At 40.8% G+C, this 19,316-nt stretch overlaps 1 protein-coding gene and 1 non-coding gene across 3 annotated transcripts in view; both read left to right on the forward strand.

Moving 5' to 3' along the window:
- The window catches only part of polr1a (RNA polymerase I subunit A), a 45,461-nt gene that overhangs the window by 2,163 nt on the left and 23,982 nt on the right, over nt 1–19,316 (forward strand). For both annotated transcript variants that reach the window (XM_032555442.1, XM_032555443.1), the window contains exons 4-20: nt 666–815; nt 1,063–1,173; nt 1,279–1,364; nt 1,465–1,550; nt 2,930–3,010; nt 5,719–5,833; nt 5,910–6,057; nt 6,144–6,305; nt 6,587–6,709; nt 6,799–7,026; nt 7,106–7,213; nt 7,868–8,014; nt 8,145–8,336; nt 9,420–9,569; nt 9,676–9,859; nt 11,090–11,172; nt 12,531–12,689. In XM_032555442.1, coding sequence (XP_032411333.1) covers nt 666–815; nt 1,063–1,173; nt 1,279–1,364; nt 1,465–1,550; nt 2,930–3,010; nt 5,719–5,833; nt 5,910–6,057; nt 6,144–6,305; nt 6,587–6,709; nt 6,799–7,026; nt 7,106–7,213; nt 7,868–8,014; nt 8,145–8,336; nt 9,420–9,569; nt 9,676–9,859; nt 11,090–11,172; nt 12,531–12,689 — 2,313 coding nt within the window. The remainder of the gene's footprint in view (nt 1–665; nt 816–1,062; nt 1,174–1,278; nt 1,365–1,464; nt 1,551–2,929; nt 3,011–5,718; nt 5,834–5,909; nt 6,058–6,143; nt 6,306–6,586; nt 6,710–6,798; nt 7,027–7,105; nt 7,214–7,867; nt 8,015–8,144; nt 8,337–9,419; nt 9,570–9,675; nt 9,860–11,089; nt 11,173–12,530; nt 12,690–19,316) is intronic.
- On the forward strand, nt 11,218–11,353 carry LOC116715052 (small nucleolar RNA SNORA5). The gene has a single exon (XR_004338175.1). It is a non-coding gene; the product is annotated as a small nucleolar RNA SNORA5 (small nucleolar RNA).

Raw genomic sequence — 19,316 nt, forward strand, 5'->3', positions numbered from 1 at the left:
GTTTTAACATTTTAAAAACATTGACATATTATTATTATTAATTGAGGGAACATTTTCAGCGTTCCTTAGGATTTTTATATTGGTGATTAGCACAAGACTGTACTGTTGTTCTCTAAAGTACACACAGCTATTAAAGTCTAAGAGTTTTGTAACACACAAAGATAATATTTATGAATAATTTAGAAATGTTTCCCCAAGAAATGTGACATTTCTTCTGTGCCATTCAAGTGAAAATCAAAATTTAAGCAGAATTAGTAATAATAATAAAAAAAAAAACTGCAGTAACCTGACTTCATTATAGATAGACAGAAAAAAGTTGAACAAGATAAAGGAGCGTAACTTTGGTTTTTCACGTTTAGCCTTCTTGTTATTTCCTGCAACTCTCACTCTCTTCATTAGCCTGAAGAAAATGGAGACATATTTCAATATATCATACAAACTATACGCCCCTTTTAAACATTGTCTTCTAGGTTTTTTGCTGTCATGTTACTGACAGAAGAAATAGCTAATAGATAATAGTTTTCTACACTTAGAGCTTCTACACTAAAGAGTGTTGCTCTCGGCGCATCCCATCAGCTTCCGATATGCTTCTAGCTTTAAATAGTCCAATTTTTAATTCATTAATTTCATTTTGTGTCTGTCTCTGACGTGTTGTTCCCCTTCAGAAACTCTACCTGTTGATCCGCGGCACGTGCCTGTCGTGTCACATGTTGACGTGTCCCCGCGCCACCATCCACCTGCTGGTGAACCAGCTCCGGTTACTGGAGCATGGAGCCATGGAGGAGGTCCATCTTGTGGAGAGTGTTCTTAATCAGGTGGGTTAAAGGAACATCAATCCGATCACATCTGCAGCTGCTGTGAAGCATCAACATCAGAATTTCCACCGATTCAAATTTGAATCTGTTGATGAATTGATACCGATAAGTTCATTTCTAAAGATGAACTGGGACCTTACTTGTACTTTTAGTGTGTAGTTAACTAGTAACCATAGGAAACCGTGGAGATTTGTGATCAGACAAAAACAATTAAAAATCAGTTTGATTATTGTTCTGTTTATGTTAGCACCTTGAAGAGAACCCCAAAGCCACAGGAGACGAGATCGAGCAGGTGCTGAGGGAGTTCACCACCATGGTCGTTGGAGCGAACGCCGAGGCCTCACAGAACTCCAGTCCCGTGAGTTTACACCGCCACATAATCACAAACCCAACCGGACAAGTGGTTTCACTGATGACATCTTCCTGCGTCACGCACCGACTCCGCTTTGCTTCTGTTTGTTAGATTAAACATCTGGTTGAGAAGAAGAGCAGCCTGATAAATAACTTCTGGAGGGTCCAGTTGAACACCAGGAAGTGTCCGTACTGCAGGTAGGCCAACAGAGACCCAGCCTGAACGTGAAGCATGACGTTCTGAACGGTGACGCAAAGTTCACCTCGTGCTATATGTTTGTGTTTTATCCGGGGGAAGAGGTGGCAGGTCAACAGTGCGTCGCGAACACAACAGCAAGCTGATCGTCACCATGCCAACGGGAGGACAAACTGCTGAAAACACAGGTGGGGGAGTTTGGCAGTGCATAATGTCTGGATTTGCAGGGTGTTTTGTGAAGTTCAGGGGCTTGTAGTTAAAGGGGGGAAGATTTCAGTACAACCTAAACGAAGCTGTGGAACAGTCCTGCTGAAATCACTCCTGTTAATCTAATTAGTAAGTAATTCATTATTCATGGTAGCTTTCATTTGTAGCTTTTTGTTTCCAAATAAATATAATCCAAATTCATACCAACTGACTAAAGCCATGAACAAGATGATATTTTTCTCAACTTAAAAAAGATAAAAGGTTTAGCCTTTGCTTTTGATTCAAACCAGGGTTATAATAGTATTATTGACTTTTTGTCTAATTGAGTTTTTATTAGTTATTATTAGTAAATGTTTAGTTTTAATTTAGTTTATACTGGTTATAGTGGTAATTTTAGTTTTTACATACTAGTTTGGTTTATTTTTAGGTGCAGAATTCAAAAAGGTAAAAGTATTGTATTGTGATTATTTATACATCGATTTGGTAATGAGTACTCAACAGATTATACAATTTTCAAAAAAACATTTTTAATAATTATTGAACGACCAGCTGACTCTGGTGTTTTCTCCCAACTTTTTGCTGTCGCCACTGCCGTGAGCATAAGCACCACCAGTTGGAGTATGGAGCGCTGTAATTTGCCGACAGCTGATGTAAAGTGCATGTGTGGGGGGAAAAAAAATAATTCAAAAGGCTAATAAATAGATTCATAAACACGAAAACTATGGCTATTATGTCTCTAATTTCAGTATGTTTTACTTAGTTTTATAACAAATATTCTTGAAGTTAGTAAATTTTTTCCCCCATTAATTACCGTTTTTATTTAACAAAATTGGTTTCTCAATTTCTGTTTTTTGTTATTTTGTTAGTTTTCGTTAACTTCAGCTTCAGTTATTACAGCGAGAAACCAGCATCAGACCTGAGGCTTCAGAGTCACATAAAGATAGTTACAAAATCAGCCTTCTGTCACCTGAAGAACATTCCCAACGTTCCTACGTTTTAATGTCCCTGCAAGATCTAGAGAAACTTAAAATGAACTAAAAGTTTTTACTAAATAAAGAGTGTTTAATCAACAAAACCCAAAAGACGGAAACCGATTAAACTCTTCAGCCTAACTGATTTCAGACTTAGTTTGCTGTGGTCCAGAAGTAGCTGAGACATTTCAGTGGAGTAAGAATTAGTAAAGTGTTCAATAAAGCAAACCAAAGAAATAAGCATTTAGAACAAAGAATTAATACAAGAGGAAGGAGTCTGTCGCTTATTGTGAAGATATCCTTTCCAGATTTCCGCTCTTATTTTGCGTGGGATGTGTTGGATGAGAATATTTCTCTCTGCTTACATGTCCTTTTGATCGGTATTGCAGAAGATCTTCTGACTGGAAAGAGAGTGTTCCTCACTGCCAGCACCGCCAGGGAGCACATCAGTAAAGTCTGGGAGAAAGAAGGTAAAATCCAAACCCTGAGAGCTGAAATTAGACAATATATGAGCATAAAGAACATTATTTTAATGCACAGAGATGAGTCGGAGAAATCTGAAGGTCCTGGTTTGGTGGAACTAAATCGTGATGCCAGAACTAATCTTGTATAGATGTTTTCCTTTTTTTTTTTTCTTCTTTCTACCTGCTAGACATATTTTAACTGAACCACTTGATCCGTCAGACTTTGCAGGGAAGTGATTCCTGTTTCATTTGTCTAAGTCGGCGCTTTTCTCTGGAGGAGAATCAGTGCTCCATCCAGCTGCAGCCTCTGGCCGAGTTCACGCAAAACATTTCAGCTGGATTCACTGGAGGACATTTGCCTGTGTCTGGAACATCCTGGAACATTCTTCCAGAATGTTCCTTCTCGCTTCCTCCTGTGGGTTAACTTACCAGCTGCCGGAGTTGAATTAGGTCCAACAGATCACACCCGTTAACGGTCGTTCTCCTCTTTTTCACAACGTGCTCTTAAAGTTTGCCCAGTTTAGGTTTTTGCATCTTGAGTTAGAAGTCGCAAAGGAGATTTTTTTATCTTTTATTTGTTTGCTAAGCCACCGGTAGTTACATCTTGTCGGTTTAGTTTTAACACCACAATTAATTACACCCATCAGGGGACTCTAGAGTGATGCACAGAAAGAATGTCCACCATGTGTGTGTCTTTGTCTGCTCACTTAATTATGGCTTGGGATGAGGGGGATTATACAGCATTTAGCAGTAGCAGAGAACAGATGCAAACATCAAATCAAAGAGATGTGTAATAAAATCTATTTGCAAGACGGAGAGCTGAACCACAAACTCTAGCCCAATCCGTTGGCATAGGATCTGTCCCGGCAGAGTGAGGGGGCCCCTGTCCCCGGGGAGCCGAGGTCTGTTGGCCTGAAGGCCTGGATGCTGGAAGAGTCCAGATTCAACGCAGCAGCTGTTGGATCTTGGGAAAATTTCCTCATGCGCGTACAGGTGCTCTGCTGCAGTCCATCAGCTTGTGGGTCTCTTCCACGTAAACTGAATAAAACATATAAACGCCCCATGTCAAATATTGTTGCCATGGGGAGTTAGCAACTGTAAATGAGCATTTTATTGTACAAAGGTAATATTTCTCTTGATTTGTTATAATATTAAATCCAACCTGTTGTCAGGGAGTATTACTCAGTGAGTTGTTTTTTTTACTCAGTGCATGGGTGGGGCATGTCCACTGGGTGATCAGACAAAATGAGCAACAGCTGGACAATCCTTGGACTGGGGACAATAAAAGGCCCCCCCAAAATATCAAATTTTATCACAAGTCATAATGCCTCAGATGTCTCAAGTTATGCTGGAGCGTGCCATTGGCATGTTGGATGCAGGGATGTCCACCAGAGCAGTAACTGCCTGAGTCTATGTCCATTGTCGGACCATTGGTCGGTTAAGAGTTGGTTTCCAACAGACTGGCACGACTCCAAATCGACCTCATCCTCGTGTGACCACTTCAGCATAAGATCGCCACATCCGGCTCGTCCATCTGTGGGATCGGCTAAGACCAGCGGCACACACAGCTGATGAGTCTATTGGTCTGCACAACAGCATCGCACCTCAGACTGTCCGTAACCGCCTACCAGAAGCCAAGTGGTCAAAATCAAGTTCCTCAAACTGACCCCTATTATATTTAAAGGACTGTCAAACCGCTTCAAATGGCCATAGCACGATGTTATGAATGCTGATATGAAGATCAGTGATTAATGACAATATACTTTGAGTTTCTCTATATATTGTTCAACCCAAATGTTCATAAAACTCTTAAATTTGACATGAGGTGTCTATATTTTTGTTCAGTGTAGATCCATGGCCTTGTTGATCAGAGCGGACCTTATGGAAGGAAAAACCCACTCCTCTCCTTTTGCAGCAGACTTTTAAGCACCCTGAGAACGCTCAAAGGTCACTCTCATGTCGCAGGCTGCCCTTTCCCATTGACTGCCTGCTTGAACAGATGATCTCAGATCCACCTTCGCTTCGCACCATCATGTCATGTCTGTGTTCTTGTCCTGGGCCTGCTCAAGGGTCACAGGCCTTTACCCTGCAGACTTTCCTTCCCTCCAGCAGTTTCAGTTCCTCTTTTGGGCTGCCCACCTGTTTGCTGATTCACTACATGTCAGCAACCAGTATGAAACTCTGATCAACTTTTACTGAGGTTACAGGTCAAACACATGAAACATGATTATTACTGATCATCCTTTTCCTAACCTTTCACCTAGTATCTACCTCCAACACACAACATCAGTGATCTTTGATTGCAGTTACACATTTGCATTCCAAGTGCATTGTCAAAAATCACATCTATAATCTCTTTTAGCTTCTCCAACTCAACATCAAAACAACATTAATCCAAGTATTTTGCACTGGTTCTTATTCGATTACTCAAAATGTTTAGACTTCATTCTTTAAAACTCTCTGCAGGCTGAAAACTCCCTTCCAGCCTGCAGGAAGCCTGCTGTTCCTTTTCCATGGCTTGACAGCACTCTCTCTCTGCCTATGATTATGACTTTGATTTCTTATGATTAAATACACAAAGAATTAGAGTTACTGTTAGGTCTAGATGTTACTTTATATGATTAATTTTACAGGTAATTTTATGTATTGTTACTGCTAAACCAAAATGTCCAGCGCGGGGAAATCTTGAGTCATCGCAACGCCTTTGATTCCAGGTTTCTTCCTGAAGTTCCTGTTTCCTGGTCTGGAGGAGAGCTCAGGGTCTGAGGGACAGAAGGGTTTCTACCCGGACCTGTTCTTCCTGGAGCTGCTGGTGGTTCCACCCTGCAGGTACGCTGGCAGCACAACGCGCCGGCACGAAGGCTGACTGCAGCCGTACACGCACCTGACCCGCCCTCTGTTCCAGATATCGCCCCATCAATCGCCTAGGCGACCAGATGTTCACCAACGGCCAGACGGTCAACATGCAGGCTGTGATGAAGGACTGCGGCGTCATCAGGAAGCTTCTGGCTCTCATTGCAGGAGAGAAGCAAACTGAGGAGGAGGAGGAAGTGGTGAGGGAACGTCGCGCCTTCCTTTTGGGAATACTTTATCTCAGCTCTTTATTTATCCTACCGTTTGTCTCCCCTCGCACCCCCAGACGTTGGAGCCAGAGGATCAGACGTTCCTGTCGGGAATCAGCGGAGCGACGTTACCGGATAAGCTCTATAACACGTGGATCCGCCTGCAGAGCCACGTCAACATCGTCTTCGACAGTGACATGGACAAACTGATAACAGATAAATACCCCGGGATCAGACAGGTGTGACAGACTGGGATACAGTCATGGCATGTAGGGGGAAAAATGGGGCATGAACTAGGACATGTTTAAAATACGGCTGCAGCTAGGGGTCATTTTTAGGGAGTGATTTTTTTCTTTTTTCTGACAATTGGGTAAAAAAATTGCAACATTCTGCAGATTTTTTATTTAATTACTGAAGCCGCTTTCTATACAGTATTAGAAAAAACATTAAAGGATGCAAATAAAAAAAGTCAATTCTCTTTTTAAGATAAAACCAAAGACTTTTCTGTTCCGTCCGGCAGATCCTGGAGAAGAAGGATGGATTGTTCCGGAAGCACATGATGGGGAAGCGGGTGGACTACGCTGCCCGGTCCGTCATCTGTCCCGACATGTACATCGGAACCAACGAGATCGGGATCCCCATGGTAACTAAATCTAGGTGGAGAGTAGCAACAGAGTTGTCAACCAGTTGATTATTGATGTGTTGACGGTGTGTGTGTGTGTGTGTGTTGAGGTGTTTGCCACCAAGCTGACCTACCCTCAGCCCGTCACACCCTGGAACGTGAAGGAGCTCCGGCAGGCCGTCCTCAACGGGCCCAACGTCCACCCCGGCGCCTCCATGGTGATTAACGAGGACGGCAGGAAGACCATCCTGTCGCCCAGCAGCGCCGCGCAGAGGGAGGCGGTCGCCAAGCAACTGCTGACGCCCTGTCCCGGTCCACAAAAGATGCCCATGAAGATTGTAAGTCTGACTGGAAGCGGACCCACTGAGAGCTGTGGCTGGGTTGTCACTCCGTCATGCTGTGTTGTCGTTGCCTCAGGTGAATCGACACATAAAGAACGGAGACGTTCTGCTGCTCAACAGACAGCCCACCCTCCACAGACCCTCCATACAAGCCCACTGCGCTCGCATCTTACCCGGAGAGAAGGTAACACCTCTTCTCTCCTTCTGCTCTCATTGCTCTATTAAGGATCCATGAAGGAAAAGGTTCCTACACATTATTCCTTATCCTTCTTTATAAATGTGGAGTCCTTGCTTCCTTCATATTGCCCGACTTCCTTTCTGTTTCCTTTCTTCCTGTTGTCTTCCTTCCTACCTTCCCTTTTCCTTCCTTCTTCCTATTGTCTTCTTTTCTTTCCTCCTTCTTTCCTTCTTTCGCATTGCCTTCCTTCTTTATTTTTTAATTCCAACCTTCTTTTTTGCTTCCTTCTTTCCTTTCTTCCTTCCCTCATTTTTACTTTCCTTCACTCACATTGCCTTTCTTCCTTCCTTATTTTTTCTTCCTACCTTCCTTTCTTTCTCTCTTGCTCCTTTCCTTCCTTCTTATTGACTTTCTTCCTTTCTTCATTTTTACTTTCCCTCCCTTTGCCTTTCTTCCTTCCATCTTTCTTTCCTTCCTTCCTTCCTTGACTTCCTATTGTCTTCCTTAATCGTTTCTCGTTCTAGTCAGATCCCACCTGCTGTGTAAATATCTATCAATAAATTCAGTAAATTTCAGAACTCCATCGTAGTGAAACCTGGTTACCGTAGTAACCCTGTAGATCACATGACCAGTCATCTCTCTCTGTCCTCTGCTCCTCAGGTCCTGCGGCTTCACTACGCCAACTGCAAGGCGTACAACGCCGACTTTGACGGCGACGAGATGAACGCCCACTTCCCTCAGACCGAACTGGGCCGAGCCGAGGCCTACACGCTGGTCAGCACCAACCAGCAGTACCTCGTCCCCAAGGTGGACCCCCACAGAACCCCTTCAGCACACACACATTTAGCCCCGCCCACTTTTCCACTCTCAGACCCTGAACTCCTTGAATCAGAGGGATGTGAATGAGTTGTTGGTTTCCTTCCCTGTTTGTGGTCAGGACGGTAAACCTTTAGCGGGCCTCATCCAGGACCACATGGTGTCAGGAACCAAGATGACCATCAGAGGCTGCTTCCTCACCAAGGACCAGTACACCGAGCTGGTGTACCGAGGGCTGACCGACAAGACGGGCCGGGTCAGGCTGCTGGCCCCCGCCGTCCTCAAACCTCAGCAGCTGTGGACCGGGAAGCAGGTGACCGCTGCACACAACTCTTTCTGTAACCACAGAGGGAAAAATATAAAGAATATTCACACACATTTAACTTGGCTTTCACATTTCCACAAACTGGACTGGGATTTGATATGAGAGCTCATCAAAAAGTCGCCATTTTCCTAGCAATCTTATTTTAAGCAATAAATGCTTAAATTAAGTCATTTTAATCTAACTCATAACATCCTTTTTCTCATTTTGGAGGATAATTTATTTTAATAGGGATGAAAATAGAACAGATGTTCTTACTTCTATTAAGCCACGAAGTGAGCAATTATTGAAGGGGCAGTGTTATGTGTTTTCCAAGTACATTGTGCCATTTTATAGTTTCAAAATTGTTTATATATCAAATATTACTTAAAAGAAATTTGACCTCCCATTTTAGCACTTTAAATTTGGGGCTCTGTCTCTTTAAGAAGTTCCTGCTCTTTCTGAAACTCCGACTCCAGGAGGTCAAGACAACATGGCTCCTCTATTAACCCTTCAACAACTTCTTTTTTTTTTTTTCTTTTTTTTAACCAGCGTTTCACTAAATAGCTCATGTTATGAACTTAGCAGATACACAGTGCTCCTAGATGTTTGCTAATTGTTGCTGGCTAGTCTGAAGGAGTTCTTTTTTTTGCTTTAAGTACAGAAAAGTCCAAAATGTTAACTTTTTACTACCCAGATATTCTGGCACAGAACATAAAATATTTGTGACAACTGAGTACCTCAAATACTTTGAAACAAAACCTGGAAAACCATGACGTATTTTGCATTTACTACAGAATCACACTGCAAAACATTAATTTCTGCTTCAATTATTTTAACCTCAATACATTTCTAGGATATATTTACTTATTAACAATAAACCTCATTTGAGGCTATTTGATTTGTTTGAAGGTATTGAAGGTGTGGTGTATATTTGTATTCCGCTCCTTTAAATCAGTTATGTTTTAACTGAAGAAGAGTTCAGAAATCAGTATTTGGTGGAATAACCAGGAGGTTTTCAGTGCAGTGAGCTCTTCATTTTTTTTCCAGACCTGTATTTGCTACCTCATCCATCCTCCTCTTCCTCCTCCACAGGTCGTCTCCACTTTATTGCTGAACATCCTCCCAGACAAAGCCGTCCCGCTTAACCTCACCGGCAAAGCCAAAATCCCCGGCAAGGCTTGGATCCAGCTCCCGCCTCGATCTTCTCCGGGGTACAACCCGGAGAGCATGTGTGAGTCACAGGTAGGAACATGCACACACACACACACACACACACACACACACTAGAGGAGACATTCTGGAGCTTATCGGCGGGTTGAACCGGCTGCTTCACGGCGTCGTCCTGCAGGTGGTGATCCGTCAGGGCGAGCTGCTGGTCGGCGTCCTGGACAAAGCGCACTACGGCTCGTCGGCCTACGGGTTGGTCCACTGCTGCTACGAGCTGTACGGAGGGGAGACCAGCGGGAAGCTGCTCAGCTGCCTGGCTCGTCTCTTCACCGCCTACCTGCAGCTCTACAGGGGCTTCACTCTGGGTACGGTCCTGCCTTTCAACAGCTCTGGGTTTCTATCGGTTTTTATTGGCTAAACATTGTTTAGTTTCAGTTTAGTCTTTATTAATCAATCGATCAAGTTTATTTGTAGAGCACATTTCAGCATCAAGGTAGTTCACAATGCTTTCCATCATAAAAACACAAAAATACAACGTCATAAAAAACATCATACAGTCACCAATTGAGAAACCAGTGACTAGAATTACATTTTATCGAAAAACATAAATACACATCAAATATGTTAAACCAGTAATTATGGTTCCAAAGCAACTCTAAACAGGTGGGTTTTTTACTCCTAGTCTAGATTTAAAGGAACTCTGTGTTTAGGTTGTTTTGCGGTTTTCTGGACGTTTTGTTTCAGATTTGTGGTGTGAAAGAAACAAACAAACAAAAAAGAAAGCTTTTGGATATCAGTATATACATGTGTATTATTTATGCAAAAATAAAACACACGTACACACGAAGAAAACACAAATAGGATCATTTGTACAACAGCTCTGGTAGGAGAACCTCTTACATATCCAACACATTTTCCCCAAAAGCTAATAAAAATACTTTCAAATTCAGTTAGTTTTAAGAGTGGGTTTGCTCATTTTTATTAGCTAAATATTTTTTAGTTTAGTTTTTAGAAGTTATAGTAATCTTTTTCTTTTCTTTTTTTAGATTTTAGTGTAGAATTCAAAAAGGTCAAAGTATTGTTTTGTGATGATGTATACACTGATTGGGTAACGAATCCACATCAGAGCAAACCATTTTCAAAACATTTATTAAATCAACTGACTTTGGCGTTTTCTTCCAACTTTTGCTGTCACCATTTTGTGGACTAGTCCCAGCGCAGTAATTTGCCGACAGCTGAATTAAATTGCTTTTTTCCTGTGGGGGAAAAAATACATTTTACATGAGTTCAGAAAGCTAATAAATAGATTAATAAACATAAGAATAATGGATATTATATCTGTCTTTTCAGTATGTTTTAGTTTTGTAAACGCACAATATAGTTCCTGTTAGCTGTTGTTTTTCCCCATTCAAACTGTTTTTATTTATTTCAGTGAACAAAAATGTTTTTTCAATTTCAATTTTTGTCGTTTCGCTAGTTTTAGTTAACTGTAATGGCCTCGATAGGGACGCTATAGGTAATAGTTACAAACGCGTTAGATTGAGTCATACTTCTGTCGAGCCTTAAATCTGGGTTACCCGTCTGTGTCTACCTAGGAGTGGAAGACATTCTGGTGAAACCTGGAGCCAATATGCGGAGGAAACAAATCATCCAAGAGTCTCTGAAAATCGGCACCAAAGTGAGCGAAGCTCCCCGGTTTGTGCTTAATGCGCTCATGAAATCCTGCAGCCTTGTCAAATTCAGTGCTTCCTTCTTCCTGGATGCCACTGGCCAAAATGGCTGCCACAGTAACGGTGCAGTTTATGGGCCCCACGGTGCTCCACATGCCCACTGGGGACAAACATGTACTGCACACAAACACTCGGGAAGGCTGAACACTGAACAGCGTTGGATTTGAAATGCGATTTAAACATTGTTTTTCTCACTATCTTTTCTATAAAAAAGAAATTAGAAATGACAGAAAGATATTTTCAAAAAGTGTTTTTTATTTTAATCATCCCTTCTGTTAGTTGTACGACAGATTATTAGGATTAGGTGAGAATAATTCTTCTTATTTGTGTAATAGTAGCAGAATGAAGGTGCAATTTTACTAGAAAAAAACGTCTTAAAATTTAAAAAAGAGTTTTTTTAATTTGATGCTGGTGTGTTAAAAGATGCATTTCCTGTGTAACTTCAGAATATGCTCATTTTAATGTTTAGGTTATTTTCATGTAGGAATTCTCATAAAATTATTACTTCATTCTTCTAATGAAGTAGTAAATTTATTCTCCTTTATTCAGGTAAAATTGACACTTTATTCTCGTAATTGCAATAAAACAAAATGGTTGAACGGCCCCATTACTGCGCAGAGTTAAATAGAATTCAAAGTCTGCTGTGAAACACATTTGTTAAACAAAGATGGCCGCACTGACATCACTCTGAACTGCGGAAACCAAAGACGTGCATTGGTGGGAGGGGGAAATCCAAATTTTCCAAAGATGAAACCAAAAATCTTCCAAGCCTCCAAGATATAATCGAATAATTGACAATTGATTAATCGCTAATTTCTGATGTGAATGAGGGATTCTCACAGTTTTTTTTTTTTAAGACCAATCTTTGTATATTTCATGTTGAACATTTTGTGTTGAGCTAGCAGACTGCTGACCGTCGGTACTTTTCGCCATCTTGGTTTGGACAATCCTGTATCTCTCCAATAGCTTTAGGCTCAATTTTGCCGCCTTCAACTTTGCTGTATCGTTTAGGATATTAGCGGAAAATTTAAGACCCGCCCCTTAAAGCTAACAAGTTACATCAAGGTTATTATTATGGCGCAGCATAGCAACAGGAGCTCTGGGACAGGTAACATGTAGAAATAATGATTCATTTACATAACTGGAGAACTTGTCTGCTAATGTGCAACTTAGTTTCAAATATTTAGCTGATATTTCTTCAAGCCACCAGCAAAGTGTGCTCATGAAATCTCCTTTGGTTCTTGTTGGTAAGTAATTTTCAAACAGTTGTGTGTGTGTGTGCGTGTGTGTGTGTGTCCCCCCTCAGGCCCTGCAGGCTGCCTACAACCTGCCTCCCACCGTGACTCCGGCTGAAGCCGCCAGTCGGTGGCAGGACGCTCACCTCAGCCCCGACCAGAGAGACTTCAGCATGGCCGATCACAAATTCAAGGAAGTGGCCAACCAAGTGAACAACGACATCAACAAGGTTTCACTCTCCGTCACCGGGATCATTAATGACCCATACGTTCACAGCATATAAATTATTCCAGTGTTTAATCATTTAAATGTTAACTTTTTTACTATTGGTTTGCCATATGGAAAGTTGTGTTTCACTAGGCCTGTCGCGATAAACGATAAATCGATTAATCGTACGGTAAATTAAAACTATCGACGTCATTTCAATTATCGGCATTATCGTCTCTTCCGGCCTTTTTCTCTTTCTGTTGATGACACCGAATGAAAAAAGGCTCAACTCCGGTGCTCTCCACTGACTCCTCCCTTCCTCATTTCCTTAGTGTAAAGCCCAGCGCACACTACACGATCTTAGAGCTGTCGGCCCATTTTTAAAACCTGACAGACCACACATGAGCCGACAGAAGTCCTAGGTATAACGGTTCGATCGTGTTCGATCGTGCCGTGTGGTGTCCAACAATGGGCACAAAATAATGGCTACAAGTTCAGTGAACTAATTTTAAAACCAGGCATTAATCAATTCTTTACTACAATCTACCTGCAATGCATGTGGCTAGTGTCAGCGTAAAGTCCTGACTGAATGAAAATCATTATAACCTATTTACGTCACGTTAACGAAGAACAGCTGAAAAGTTACCGGGTTTATCAAATGCGGTAGCAATTTCGCTCCAACTCCTCCCCTTGTCATTTCTATATTCTTTGCATGTTGAATAAACATTAATGTTGTTTCCACACATCATCTCCAATGTCCGCTGGACTTCGGGTTGCATGTGTCAGCTGTTTGGGATTCCCCGACGTAATTTCCCCTCAGAAAACACGGAGGAGAATCCGCGCTTTCTGATTGGTTACCTGTCGCATTCAACAGGTGTAGTTAAGCTCCCAGTCGGGGAAAAACCCTGATTTAGATCGGAGTGGCCACGATAATCTACCGTAACACACCACACAATCTTAGAAAGACCAACGTTTTAAGATTGTCATAAGGGGAAAAATAGGAGCAAAAAATCATGTAGTGTGAACTATTGCATCAGGTAGTCGATGTGCCCATCTTCTCTATTTAAATCTAATTATTACTGAAGGGCAACATAATATACAGACTTCATAATCTGCACTCTTTTGGTTGAATGCAGTATTTATTTCCACTTTGGCTTTATGTTGTTTAGTTTTTATCAAGTACATTTTTTGTTAATGGAGACTGAGAATCCATTTTGTTTTTGGTTGTTTTGTTTATTTTGTTTATCAGTTCCAGTGTTAAATATTCTTTTGAAAATAAAGTGTATCTAACTTTGGCAGGAAATCACATGCATTATTACGTCATTTCCATTAAATCAGTGTAAAAAGGTCTTCAGACAATATTATCGTTTATCGCAATAATTTTTTGAGACAATTAATTGCTCAGCAAAATTTGCTGTCGTGACAGGCCTAACTACCACCCAACACACGAAGATCTTGCTATTTACTCCACACATTCCCGAGTCACTATATCATCTCTAATTCAGGACGAACATGTCAGGAGAGATAATTCAGAAAGCTCTGCTCAAGGAAATCCCCCCTGACATGGTCCTGAAACTTTTAAGAAGCAACAAAATGGAAATATGACGAAGGATTCTTATTGTACATTGTTGGGAGGGGGGAAGTAAAGGATCTAATGATCTGTAATTGCCATTTATTGCATGAGAATAACCAAGGGATGCATATTATGCTAGAGTAAATCCCAGAGTCTCTGAGCTGAGAGTTGTTGAATGGTACCCACAGTGGTCCGCGTCAACCCAACAAACAGTGACAGCGAAGTGGTGCAGCCACATCTACTGGGGGAGGGGGAGTGAAACTGATTTAAATTTGATTTGGGGTGAAGGAGAATACAGCAGGAACAAGCTTAACAAGTCCTCCCACTTGGATATTAAAGTCCATCTTAGAGGTTCCAGTGTTGTCAGAAGCCATGCAAGCTTTTAAATTTTTTTTAATTTAAGAAGTTTTTGCTTTCAAGTTGGGTGGCACAAAATATTTAATGAGCTTTATATCATGTTATAGCTATTCCCTCATCAAAAACTTACCTGGGGCATTGCTTTGATTCTTTCATGCACTTATGCAGTCTATAAATCCTTTTAGTCTTCATTGAGCTGTTTTCCTAGAATTCCTTACTGTAACACACCAGAAACGGTTGGTGTGGTTGCATCATTAGGAAATCAGCTTGCCAGTCAGTTCCTAATATAAGTGACGTGGCTCTCAGAGGGGCTTCCAGATGGGGTACTGCAAGAACAATGGAGAAGAAGAAAAAGATATGCTATTTGCACCCACAGTGAGCTATCTATTGCTTATTTGCAAGTATATTTAATTTGGAGTGTAATGGACAGTGTAAGCAGTGAAAGAAATCACATGGAGGTTCGCTGCAGCTGGCTAATGACATTCCTATCTGATTTAGAGATTCTTTTGTTCAAAGAATTTGAAGTGCTTTTGGTCAGCTCTAAACCCACAGCACTTTTTTCTGGGCAAACTATAATGAGAATATTTAACACTGAACAGAGATTCTACAAAACCGTAATGGTCATTGTCTTGATACCATTTATATAATAGCATATAAATATATAATATACTCATATGGCAAAAGGAAGATGACATCAAAAGAAATGCTGTGTGCAGAGGTAAACATTTCATTTAATATTTAACATTGAAGATTTAAGGTAGATATCATCCACTGTGTGGGAAGTCAATAACAGTGGTGTTTATAGATGCAGCACAGGGGAGTGGAGGATGATGTAAGACCAGCAGCTTGGTGAAGTAACTTTAGGTTTAAGTCTGGGCTTTTCAGAGTATGAACATTTTATTGACTTGTTAACTGTGCAGCCCCTGCAAATGACTATTAAAGAAAACATTTGCTCAGAATATGAGGTCAACAAATGTAACTGTTTTCTAGTAAAACCTAAAGTGAATATATTAATTGTTAGCACTGCTGTCTTGCATCAAAAAGATGCTGGGTTTGAATCCTGGACTGGGATGTTTATACATTGAATTTTCAGGCTCTTTTGTATGTTTGCGCAGGTGCTCTCTGGGTACTTCAGCCTTCTCTCTCTATCTGTAAAATCTTAGGTTTATTGGTCTAAGTTCTCTTTAGGAATAAGTGTGTGCGTGTGTTTGTGTCTGTGTTCATTTTATTTGTCTTTGCCTTGTTCTGTATTTAACTGATTACTTGTTCATCATGTTCCTTCCTCTTGCAAAAAGATTTGGACCAAAAGTTTGGACACAACTGTGTGTCCAAACTTTTGGTCTGTACTGTATATATATATATATATATATATATATATATATATATATATATATATATATATATATATATATATATATATATATATATATATTTTGATTGCTAGATGGATACATATATCAATTTATATATAGTAATGATAATAATAATTAATAATAATAATAATTATTATTAACATCCATCCATCATAAACGCATTAAATCTTTTTAGATTGTGGCAGGAAGCCGGAGCACCCGGAGAGAAACCTGCAAACAGGATGTTAACTTTTGATAGTTTATTCACAAAATTCAATGTTTCTTCCTCCTCTAAAAAACAGCTTTGTTGTTTTGGAGATTAGTGGCAGGAGAAACCATTAGGTGGGATTTTCTGTGGAGTGTGGAGTGTGGCGTTTCTCTTTATGTGTTTGCTTCTCATGAATCCTCTTCTACTGAGCTTGAACTGTCCCATTCGGGGTATTTTTTTGGGGGGGGATTCAGTAAAATACTGTTCCAAAGTTTCTCCTCTTCTTCTAAGCTTGAACTGTTCCATTCGGGGTAGTTTTCCTTTTGGGGAAGCAGTAACATCCGGTTCCAAAGTTGTTCCTCTTCTTCTGAGGTTGAAATCTCTACAAACTGTTCTGAACGTTCCAAAAATCTTTCTTCATCTTTTGACTCCCTCCTGCCCTTTTTCATGGCGGTTTTGTGTTTGCGAACACCAGTCTTACCGCCTGGGCCTTCACTCCTGCTCCTGTCTGTTAACCCGTCCCAAAACAAATCTCTCTCATCATCCTGGGAGCTTGAGAGATGACTTAGATTTTGGGCAGAAGAAACTTCCCCAGCCGGATCAGCTCTATGTCTGGGAACCAATGGAAACCCGTCCCAAAACAAATCTTTCTCATCATCCTGGGAGCTTGAGAAAGGACTTAGATTCTGGGCAGAAGAAACTTCCCCAGCCGGGTCAGCTCTATGTCTGGGATCCGATGGAAGCCCGTCCCAAAACAAATCTCTCTCAACAGGTACTGGAGGTACTCGGAGGTACTTGGAGGTACTTATGTCTGAATCGTTTCCAGGAAAGAAATGGTCGAATACTTTCCTCATCCCTGTCGTCACCAGATATCCTAGTCCAAAACCAATTGGGAAAATTAAAGGGTATGGCATTTTGGAAACACAAAAATTCTCACTAGACACAAAAACTTAATTCTCACTGAAACGTTTGGATTCTAACTGGTGTGTTGAGATTCAAGCAGTTAAAGCCTCAGAACTTCTTTGATCTGTTGTGATGTTCATGATGTCGTCTGTGACCTCATCAGTGAGGTCACTGTGGTTCTGGGGAGGGTCCTGCTTCTGATCGTTGCTATGGGAACGAACAGATAAGTTCTGCCTGACTCAAACTGAAATTATGACCAAATATTTAATAAGTAATTTTTTTTCCCATTTATTTAACATGAATTGATTAACAATAGATTTCTACCTTGGTTTTCCGTACCTGATGTGTATATATATATATATATATATATATATATATATATATATATATATATATATATATATATATATATATATATATAGGCCTGTCGCGATAAACAGTAAATCAATTAATCGTACGATAAATCAAAACTGTCGACGTCATTTCAATCATCGGCATTATCGTCTCTTCCGGCCCTTTTCTCTTTCTGTTGATGACACCAAATGAAAAAAGACTCAACTCCGGTGCTCTCCACTGACCCTCCCTTCCTCATTTCCTTAGTGTAAAGCCCAGCGCACAAGACCCGATCTAAGAGCTGTCGGCCCATTTTCAAAACCTGACAGACCACACATGAGCCGACAGAAATCCTAGGTATAACGGTTCGATTGGGTTCGGTCCTGCCATGTGGTGTCCAACAATGTACACAAAATAATGGCTACAAGTCCAGTGAACTAATTTTAAAACCAGGCATTAATCAATTCTTTACTACAATCTACCTGCAATGCATGTGGCTAGTGTCAGTCCTTACTGACTGAAAATCATTATAACCTATTTACGTCACGTTAACGAAGAACAGCTGAAAAGTTACCGGGTTTATCAACTGCGGTAGCAATTTCACTCCAACTCCTCCTCTTGTCATTTCTGTATTCTTTGCATGTTGAATAAACATTAATGTTGTTTCCACACATCATCTCCAATGTCCGCTGGACTTCGCGTTGCCTTGTCAGCTGTTTGGGATTCCCCTCTGTAATTTCCACTCAGAAAGAGTGGAGGAGGATCCACGCTTTCTGATTGGCTACCTGTCACATTCAACAGGCTGCGTTAAAGCCTCCAGTCGGGGAAAATCCCTGATTTAGATCGGAGCGGCAACGACGATCTACCGTAACACACCACACAATGTTAGAAAGACCAACGTTCTAAGATTGTTGTAAGAGGAAAAAAGGAGCAAAAAATCTGTAGTGTGAACTATTGCATCAGGTAGTCGATGTGCCCATTTTCTCTATTTAAATCTCATTATTACTGAAGGGCAACATAATATACAGACTTCATAATCTGCCCTCTTTTGGTTGAATGCAGTATTTATTTCCACTTTGGCTTTATGTTGTTTAGTTTTTTTTTTTCAAGTGAGTTTTTTGTTAATGGAGACTGAGAATCCATTTTATCTTTGTTTTTGGTTGTTTTGTTTATCAGCTCCAGTGTTTAGTGTTCTTTTGAAAATAAAGTGTATTTATCTTTGGCAGGAAATCGCATGCATTATTACGTCATTTACATTAAATCAGTGTAAAAAAGTCTTCAAACAATATTATCGTTTATCGCAATAATTTTTGAGACAATTAATCGTTGAGCAAAATTTGCTATCGTGACAGGCCTATATATATATATATATATATGTATATACACTGCCTGGCCAAATAAAAAGTCGCCACCAAAGAATGGTCACTCTCTAATATTTTGTTGGACCGCCTTTAGCTTTGATTACAGCCCGCATTCGCTGTGGCATTGTTTCAATAAGCTTCTGCAGTGTCACAAGATTTTTTTCCATCCAGTGTTGCATTAATCTTTCACCAAGATCTTGTATTGATGATGGGAGAGTCTGACCACTGCGCAAAGCCTTCTCCAGCACATCCCAAAGATTCTCAATGGGGTTAAGGTCTGGACTCTGTGGTGGCCAATCCATGTGTGAAAAAGATGTCTCATGCTCCCTGAACCACTCTTTCACAATGTGAGCCCGATGAATCCTGGCATTGTCATCTTGGAATATGCCCGTTCCATTTGGGAAGACAAAATCCATTGATGGAATAACCTGGTCATTCAGTATATTCAGGTAGTCAGCTGACCTCATTCTTTGGGCACACAATGTTGCTGAACCTAGACCTGACCAACTGCAGCAACCCCAGATCATAGCACTGCCCCCACAGGCTTGTACAGTAGGCACTA

The sequence above is a fragment of the Xiphophorus hellerii genome, chromosome 23 (genome assembly GCF_003331165.1).
Source record: "Xiphophorus hellerii strain 12219 chromosome 23, Xiphophorus_hellerii-4.1, whole genome shotgun sequence".
NCBI lineage: Eukaryota > Metazoa > Chordata > Actinopteri > Cyprinodontiformes > Poeciliidae > Xiphophorus > Xiphophorus hellerii.